Source organism: Curcuma longa, chromosome 21, assembly GCF_044706935.1.
Source record: "Curcuma longa cultivar G26 ecotype Majalengka, Jawa Barat chromosome 21, ITB_CL_G26_1.1, whole genome shotgun sequence".
NCBI lineage: Eukaryota > Viridiplantae > Streptophyta > Magnoliopsida > Zingiberales > Zingiberaceae > Curcuma > Curcuma longa.
Genome location: NC_133881.1, coordinates 5,333,160 through 5,343,357, shown reverse-complemented (window position 1 = coordinate 5,343,357; position 10,198 = coordinate 5,333,160). Strand labels below are relative to the sequence as shown.

The window sequence follows — 10,198 nt, the reverse complement described above, 5'->3', positions numbered from 1 at the left end:
CGTCTCTCCTCCGAATATTTCGATTTGTCCTTCCCCAAAACCCTAGCGTGTTTATATTGTTCCGGAACCTTTTTTTTTTTTTTTTTTTGTCACTTGTCCTCCGAATTTGATAATTTACATTTTACTCTCTAGATAAATTCGTCAGACCAAAAAAAGTTAGTGAAAGTTTCATTTCAGCTGTCAAATTTCACATAATTTTTAACAACCTGCAGACTTTTAAGATACAGATTAAAATTACATAATTTTTCAATTTTTTTATTTTATTTTTTGAAAATCATATTTCTTTTTTTATTTTCATAATCTTTTGTTCAATCGTCAAGTAATATTTGACTTTTAAAAAAATCGAATCATTTACGTAAATGTACAAAAAAAAAATCTCATTAATATTTAAACTGAATCAATATTCACATTAATCAAGGACATAAAAAAATGACATATCTCAGAAATGTCAGATTCAAAATTTAGTTATGACATAATGCCGAGATGATTTCTCTCTAGTTAATAGTGGGTCAGAGAGAGAAAGTTGACTATCTAAATAACGATTATGAATGCTTTTTAATTTACTTTGATGGTCGATAAAAAATTTTTATGAGGTAAGACTGATTGTTTCATAATTAATTGACATAAATTGAATGTTTGATGTCAACTTTAAAAAACACCAAAAATAAAGAATTGGAACACTTGACTTATAAAAAAAATCAAAGTAAAAAAACATAAAATAAAACAACTAATAAATGAATTGAGAAATGATGGTTCTCGATCAAAAATCCAATAGCAGTTATGCATTAGGGAGTGTGAATCTACAAAGGGGACAAGTATTACTTCGTGTTAGTCACATCCTGAAGCACTCATTGTGAAATATATGACAACACGACATCTCTAAAACATGAGTTGTTATGTTAAAATCGTTTAGACAGATTGAGCATATGTCGGGTTCTTCTACAATATTCATTTGAAGACCCTCCACTGTAGATGTAGGTGCCGACACAGGGCCTCTGATGCGCTTGATGTCGTCAAAGAAGTGAAGGTGGTTGATAGAAATGAATGGAGCCGTAGCAGGAACCTCAATCGTGGAGAAGAACTCTATCATGGATAATTCCATGATTGAAAAATAATCGAGCACTACCCTGGTGTATCTACGGAAAGCTAGCGCAAGAAGAGCGAGGTCGACGATGCGCACGTGATTTGCTGCTACGTGGGAGAGCATCCGCCACGTCTCCTCGTCCCAAGTGGCCTCATGGATGATGTTATGATAGGGTTATTCCATGGTGAAATGTGCGTGCTCAACACCATGGGTGGAAGAAGAAATTGTCTGAAGGCAAAAGTTCAAGAGCAATTGGGGTGGGTACGTACATGTCCTGGGAACGTCGTGTCACCACTTCCGCTTCTATTGTAAGGATATAGCCATTTGTACTGGCTTCCCATCCAAGAACCTCCATCGGCACAGTGCCATCGACTGCATTGCTCATCAAGGCCGAAGATGCCATCAAGAAGAGGAGAGAGATGGAAGGGAATATGGAAGAACAATCGGAGGGATGGTATATATATATATAGAGTTCTACAAATGAAATGAAATCTGTTTAACAAATTTTGAATATGTTAATTAGTTCTTAATAATTATCTAGTAATTTTTTTTAATTGTAAAGAAGGAAACTATCTAACAAATTTTGATTATGTTAATTGTAAATTTTCTGGTCACCAGCGTAGCATCTCCGGACAACTATCAAAAGAAGGAAACCCACCGATTTGTATTAATGATCATTAATTGTAAATCCTTTTGGGAAGGAAACCCACCGATTCGTATTAATGATCATTAATTACAAATCCTTTTGGCATTAATTCGATTTCAAATTTTAAAATTTGAGACCACGTTGAATTCAATTTTGAATTCATTAATTGCAAATCATTAATTGCATTAATCCTTTTGGCATTAATTCAATGGGGATTGATTTCAACTTTGAAAATTTGAATTCAAATTGGGAACGGTGGGGACCACGTTGCTCAATTTGGTTGCACGTTGCTTTGTTTGGAGTGTTGCTTTCTTGGTTGGCATTTCCCAAAGAAAATTGGAGTGTTACTTCCTTTGGAATTTTGGTTGGCATTTCCCAATTGGTGCACACGTTGACTTTTTTTCAAAATGGGAAAAAAGAAAAAAGGACTCAAATATGCACCCATTAGCCAAACACATGGATTCAAGACAATCTCAATTGAAGCGCAAAGGTTTGGTGACATAGCGGTGAGCAATTTGGCAATCAATGAGTTTCCACATGAGGATCAAGATGTGGCAAGTGAGGCTCCAAGTGTACAACATGAGGAGGCACCTCAAGCTTTGGTCGGACTGCCCACTTCACAAGGGGGACTGCCACATCAGATTCTTGACTCACCTCAAGCTGGTGGGGCTGCAAATGAGGTGGCAAGTGGCTCTCCAAGTCATCTTTCTTCTTTCCCAAGTGGTGATGGCCGAAAACAACAAGCTCTCCTCTCACCTGATGGCTTTGAATTTCAAGGTGACGTTGTACAAGAGGATGTCGACAATGTTGATAAGGGGAAGGATGCTCAACCATCTTCTCTTCCAAGCCAAAGTAAGCAAGGGTCATGGGCAAGCCTATTCAAGGACAACCAAAGGATGTGTAACCAGGTGCGGTTGCCATCTTGGGCTTTCGGTTGTCCTTGAATAGGCTTGCCCATGACCCTTGTATAGCGTCACTTTGTCCTCCCCCTCGTTGTGACTTCTTCCTCCTCCTCTTTTTATTCTCCTCAATCCTAAAACCCTAACCCACATCTCTTCTCTCTCACCATCCCTTTTATCGTCGTTCTTGTTCTCTACTACCGTCATTGTCGTCACACGTTGCTTCCGCCGCACACCTTCCCCATTGCTTCGCCGCCGCCAAACAGGCACTGCCATATATAACGTAGTGTTGCTATCTCGTCAAAATTTTTTCCAACAAAGAGGGAGAGCAATGAGCTTGATTAAATTTCTCAAATGACTTAGGTAGAGTTTTCTTGTTGGTCTTCATTTTAACTATCTTGTGCATGATTAAACATACACCATAGACCATAGTTAATGATTTTTAATTATTTTATTGTGAAGTAGATCAATTAAAGATTTAAACTTAAGTGCTATAAATTAATTTTAGCACATGATATTAGTCAACAACTAATAAATTTAATTGAGAATTACATTAGACCTTATTAGGGAAAATATTAGGGACAAATCTTTTAAAGTTTATTTTCTATCTTCTATAAGAAAATTTAATTGAGTATTCTTATTTATCTCTATTTGCTTTATCTTGTCATTTATATTTGCTTAGCTTGACCTTCTGATCAACTATTGGTTATTTGCTCTCCTAACATTTATTATTGAGATTTATAATAGACAATCTAAAATTTAGCGGTATCATAGGACACAAATCCTTATGAGAAATTTTAAGAGAGGGTAAATAATGAAGAAATTTTTGTTGAAATAGTTACCTAAAATTGAATCATACGAGAGAGCTTCAGCCTATCACTTATAAGAAATATACAACTTCTCAACTAAGTTAATAAAAAAAATGAATGTAACCCTTAGTCATAGAAATTCGGTTCTAAAAAAAATGAGATTATTTATGCTAAATTGGTAATAAAATAACTCTTCATAAATATAAAGCATTTGCTATGCGCTTTAAAAAGTTCTTGAATCTTCCTGCGGATTCATAAGCGTCGATCAAATTGAGATGATTTTTTCTCACTTGATGAATTGTGAATCGTTCATCCAATTTTTTTTATATGAGATAGATTTCGAATGGATTGCGAGTCATTTACCTATATAGGTGGATACACATGATGTATTTCGTATTGGATGAATTGTGGATCATTCACCTCATGTAAATATGATACATGATCTTTCGAATGAATTATGGATCGTTCACCTTATATATGTATGTATAGGTGCATACATTCAATGCATTTTATTACGAATTAATTGAGTATCGTTAATCATTATTTATATAACACATCCTTGATGGCTTATTGCATGTTGTTCACCAACTTAATAAAATTATGTTGAGTTGTTCGATAAAGTAAGATTAGAACATATGTAATATTTAAAAATGAGAAATTAAAAAGAACTAATTAAGAAGAGAATAAAATACGTATGGCATAGAAACATAATTTGTAAATTATATTGTTGCCCTAGTTGTTTATATTTTCACGCATATGCCTCTTATCTCCACTTTACACTTTACATTTACTCTCTTTTTTCTTTGACTTTTAGGTTAATTACTGAGATATATACATAATATTAATAGAGTTATTTCAGAAGTATACATGTAATTAAGTTAATTAACTTTTGACTAATATTTTACTCTAACATTGTTACATTTCATGCACGGTAAACGAAGTTAGCATCACGGCAAGCCTAGCTCATGCAGATCATGATATTATAGTTTGTGAAAAAAAATCACTCCCTTACAATTGTTCATATTCTTTTATTATTACTATCATTTTACCTTTCACATTCACATTTATGGCTCAATATCTAATAATTAATTGTCAATAAAACTTCTAGCACAACTCCGATCTCTTCCATCCTTAACCATACTTCCTCCGAATTTAACTTATTTTGCAATTTAAGTTTTGAAAACATATCGTTTCTTTCCCATTATATGGGAACTTAAAAGTTTCCTAGATATACAAACAATTAAGAAGAAAAAAAAATAGACCTTATAAATCCAAAGTAACTATATGATATCTAATTTATGCCAATAAACTATAATATTATAAAATAATTTAAATGAGTTAAAATTAGTAAACCGTTCTAAAAAAGTCAGTTAGGTAAGATAAAAAATCATTAAAATTTCTAAAAGTAATTTAACCCGAGTTAATCCATATTGCCTATTCACATACTTGGACCATAGTGTCTTCTAAATGTTATCATTATTGATTGTATTTGGATCAACGTAGTGTCTAATACAGTCAGCCCTTAATTTTAACTGATCAAATTTGAATCCTATTTTTCAAAAAAGAATAAAAACACTCAATCTAACAAATTATCCTCAATTTTTTTTGTTTGTTAGGAATTGATTTGCTTCACTTCTGAGTACAAGCAAAACTGAGAATGAAGATCAACATGTTGGGCCACCTCCACATATTGAATGCACTACCAATGTGGCTTCCACTTTTCTACTATTTTTAATGTTTCAAAGTACAAAGGTTTACTAACAAATGACTTGGCTGGATGATCCATAACTAACAGAGATCATGAAAATTAAAGAGTGTGACAGAGAACAAGAAGTTCACCTTGCTTGTGATCTGTACAGAAGCAGGTAGATTTAGGAAAGCACAAAAGCAGTTCTTAATTCACTATTATCCACAGGTAAGATTGCATCTATTTACCATTTTAATTCTTTGCATAACTGCTAAGAGATTCATTTGCTCATTTCCAATTCTTTGGAGGCATATCTTGCATTATTGGCACTTGACCAACAAAAAGCTTTTCTAACCTCGCTTGTTCTCTCTTAAACTAGTCCATTCCTATTTTGGTTCTCAGCCATCCAAAGTTTGCATAGTTCCCATGGATTCAGTGGCCTTTCATGTTTCTAGAATTGCAAGTCACAAACTCACAATTAATGTAGTGTTTTAAAAGATTACAGCTATTCAGTATCAAACATGTAATACCATTTCAATCGACAAAATCCAAGAAGTGATCAATCATTTCATCTGTGGCAGCGATTTCTCTCCCTTTTATAAAAGCAAAAATGATACACTATATGAAAGTTTTAGCATGAAACGCAACATGACAGACGTGGCAGTCCACGTATGCCATGCCAACGTGGTTTTTTTTTCCTCCTTTATGCCTTTGTCTCGTACTGTTCGAAGGGCAAGATCAGAAGCGAACTCTTTGATCATTTCTTCTTGTGTGGAGATCAGATCTTGAATTGGATAGGCACAGAAGAGGAAAAAAAGCCACGTGGCATGGCATACGTGGACTGCCACGTTTGTCATGTTGTATGTCATGCCAAAACTTTCATGTAGTATATCATTGCTCTTATAAAAATGAAAAATGATATGCTACATGAAAAATGTAGCATGAAACTTAACATGATACACTCAACTGCATGGATGTGGACCCCCTTGCATGGATGTGGGATCCACTGCATGGAATGTGTCATGTTGAGTTTCATACTGCATTTTTCATGTAGTGCATCATTGCTTTATAAAAATATGTTAGGAGACTTCATTTGACAGCCATGCAACATTCCACGGGACCTATCCATGAGTAACTAATACTCAAACAAGGAGAGATTACTGAATGTTCATAAAGGAAGAATGTCTCTTGTAGTAGAGTCTGCATTGTCTAACATCGTAAGCAACGAATCTGTAAGATTTAAGCTCAATTGACACACAAAATCAAGATCATGATCCTGTGAATTGTTCTTATCTCATGCATCGACATGCAAAAACAAGATTATGATTCTGCGAATTCTTCTCATATTCATATACTTGTTGGCATAACTACTAGCTTTAGAGTTTGACAAAAGGAGAAACCATACAGTGAAAAAAGGAACATGAACGATAACTTGCAGGGAAAAAAATGACTTGCCTCATTGAAGTCCAGAATCAGAAGCATTAGTAGGTTTTAAGTTTGCGTAGAGTTCAATCAGATCTGCATACCTGTCCTTGTAGAGGATAATGTACTTCTCTACGAATTTGGCCTCGGAAATCATCATGTATGTTGGCACTTTGTAATCACTTTCACAGTATGCCCTAGACTTCAAGGTTGTCGAGATCCGATGTCTCAGAATCAACCTTCTTTACAAGCTCATCATCAATAGTATTGGACACATCGCGATGCAAGGAGAAGCATATCCAGCCTCATTTATCAATAACTCCATATTTCTCTGCAAAGCCTTCAAAGACCTTCCCGGGAAGGAAGGACACTTTAGGAATGCTGCAACAAAATCATCCATCGACCACCAAAAGCTCCAGAACATCGCCGATGTCCGTGGCACTCCCAAACCCTCCACACGACTGATCAACGACTTCAAGGTAACAGCTTTCCGCATTAGGAACATTGGGTGAAAGCGTAAGATAAAGGTGAGCTTTTGGCTGTCCACGCCGCATTCCCGAAGCAGGCAAAAAAATTTTAACATTGTCATATTTTCCTGGACTTGTAAGTGATCTTCCATTTGCCACCTTGACATCAAATGTAGATGCTTGCTCTACCTTCTATTTAAGCCTTCTTTCCAAAGTTGAATCTAGAAAATTATTAGTGCTTCCTAAGTCTATAAGTATTATTACTAATTGTTTTTTAATGAATTCTTTTACATTCATCGTTTGCAGAGTTTGAAGCCCTTCCAAGGCATGAACTGATATGGCCATAGAGTCATCTTGTACTTCGTCGATGTCTTCTTGCATTTCACCTTCATCATCTTCTTCCTCAGAGGTCTCTATTGGTTCAATTATCAATAGCCTCTTTTGCTTACATTGATGACCATGATGTCACTTTCATCACAATGCCAACAAAGTCCTTTTGTCATTCGTTCCTTGATCTTTTCTTTTGTTAATTTGCGAGTTGTTGAGAAACGAGGTGTGTTTTCACAAATTACCTTGTTATTTTTTTCTTTCTTCCTCATTTATCTTTTCTTCTTGTAGTCATGCAAAGGATAAGATTGCCTTCATAGTGCGGGGTTGATTCATTTTCACTTCTCATCATATGTCAGAGCGAAATTCTTCAATAAAAGTGTCTAATAATTGCTTTTCGGACCAATCACGAGTTCAGTTGGAGAGTGGCTCGAATCATCCTTGGTACTCCAATACGATTGTAGTCTGGCGGATTTTGGCCAACTCTCCATCAACATTCTCATACTCGGAGGGTCCAAATCGATTGAGGAGTTCTTTTTTAAAAACCTCCCATGTTGGAGGTCCATGGCATGCCTCAAGTAGTCATACCATTGGATGACATCACCTTCAAGATTTATAGATGCTAGTTCTACCTTTGCATAATCTGATGTACTGTGGAAGCGAAATTTTTTTCTGCTCTTGAAATCCATTCAATCGGATCGTCGTTCTTCCAATAGGGAAATTCCACCTTCACACATGGAAGGTTGTGCTCTTGATCTTTATATGAGTTAATTCTGCGATCATATTGTTGTTGTTGAGATTGTTGATGTGTCCCCCTTTTGATTGATTTGTTTGAGTTGAAATTCTCATCTAAACGATCCTTCAATATTGTGACTAAGCTAACTTAGGAATAGACCTCTATCATAATTGATAAAAAGAAAATCAACTCTCTTGCAAACTGTTCATCATTTTTTATTATTACTATCATTTTATCTTTAATACTCACATTTATGACCACAAATCTAATAATTAATTGTTTATAAAACCTCTAAAACAAAGTTCCGACTTGCATCCTTAACTTGCTAGTTGCTTTCTCCAAATTTACCTCATTTTGCAATTTAACCTTTGAAAAAATATCATTTCTTTTCATTACAGGAGAACTTAAAACCCCCCAAGATATATAAACAATAAAGAAAAAAATCAACTTTAATAAGATATCTCATTAGTGTTCCCTAGGGTTCAAAGTCGCCTTTCATGTTTCTAGAATTGAAAAGTCACAAACTCACAATTAATGCGGTGTTCTAAAAGATTACAGCTATTCAGTATCAAACATGTAATACCATTTCGATCGACAAAATTCAAGAAGTGTTCAAAACATTGCATCCATGTGGCAGCGATCTCTTGCAGGAGAGTCCACATGAATACAAGAATAACAATTGTCCAACATAGCAAGGGACGAATCTGTGAGCTTTTTAACTCGATTGACACACAAAATCAAAATCATAATCCTGGGAATTGTTCTTATCTTCGTGCATATCGACATGCAAAAACAAGACCATGATTCTGTGAATTCTTCTTATCTTCATGCTTGTTGGCATAAATATTAGCTTAGAGTTTGACAAAGGAGAAGTCATTCAGTGAAAAATGCCAACATGAAGTACAACTCGCAGGGGAAAAAATGACTTGCCTCATTGAAGTCCAGATTCAGAAGCATTAGTATGTTTTAAGCTTGCGTAGAGTTCACTCAGATCTGGATACCTGTCCTTGTAGAGGATAATGTACTCTTCAACGAATTTAGCCTCGGAAAGCATCATGTATGCTGTTACTTTGTAATCACTTTCACAGTGACCCCTAGACTTCAAGGTTGCCAAGATCCGATGTCTCGGAATCAACCTTCTCTCCAAGCTCATTATCAATAGTATTGGACGTATAGCGATGTAAGAAGAAGCATATCCAACCTCATTTATCAAGAACTCCATTTTTCTCCGCAAAGTCGCGGACGACCCGTTCGGGAATGAAGGGCATTTTTGGAATGCCACAACAAAATCGTCTTCTGACCACCCGAAGCTCTGGAACAATTCCATTTGCATCTTGAACTTCTCTGGACTGACCATGGAGAGTGCAAGCAGAGTGCGATGGAACATCCCCGATGTCCGTTGCACTCCCAAATCCTCCGCGCGACTGATCAAGGACTTCAAGAAATCAGCTTTCAGTGCCACGAACAGTGGGTGATTCCTCAAGATAGAGGCAAGCTTTGGGCCGTCCAAGCCACATTCCCGAAGCAACTCAAGGTTGGGCTGGATCTTCTTCTTGATGCTGTACCCAAGAAACCAATAGTTACTCTTGAACAACTTCACCAGCGCATCCTTGGACCCGAGAAGGTCTTGCCAAAATTCGATCCTAGGCACAGTGCGTTCGTGTTTGACTTTTGTGGTGTCGGGATTTGATCGGACGAGGTGGACGACGTCGGATGGGGAGAAACCCAGATCTTCGAAAGCTCGGAACTTAGGGGCAAGCTTCTTCTCTACGTCCAAAAGAAGACATTGGGGGAAGTAATGTACGAGCCTTTTTACTGATGCGTCATCGAAGCCGTAACTTTTGAGGAAAGCAAGGACGGAGTCCGGCTGCTGCCGGGATTGGATGCCCTTGAGAAGCTTCGAGGCCTCGGTGGCCTTCTTCTGGTCGAAGCCACATGAGTCGACGAGGTACTGGGCCATGAACATGTGCTTCCCAGTGGTGGATGCGGCGCCGGCGGCGGTGGCGGAGGCCGAGTAATGTAAGACAGCAAAGGGTAGGGAAGCTTCGTGGGGGCGAGGAGAACGAGTGGAAGACAAGGTTTTGCAGAAGAAGGAGAAGTGATTTAGCCTCTTCATCGTCT

At 36.7% G+C, this 10,198-nt stretch overlaps 1 protein-coding gene across 1 annotated transcript; it reads right to left on the bottom strand.

The window, feature by feature from the left end:
- Positions 1–8,557: 8,557 nt before the first annotated feature.
- On the bottom strand, positions 8,558–10,198 carry LOC141815258 (transcription termination factor MTERF8, chloroplastic-like). Its single transcript, XM_074703172.1, has one exon. It carries the CDS (start codon positions 10,191–10,193, stop codon positions 9,009–9,011), a length of 1,185 nt encoding a protein of 394 aa, XP_074559273.1. The 5' UTR covers positions 10,194–10,198; the 3' UTR covers positions 8,558–9,008.

Bases quoted from the DNA above. Each gene is read 5' to 3' on its own strand.
- LOC141815258 (XM_074703172.1), bottom strand. From the start codon at position 10,193: ATGAAGAGGCTAAATCACTTCTCCTTCTTCTGCAAAACCTTGTCTTCC.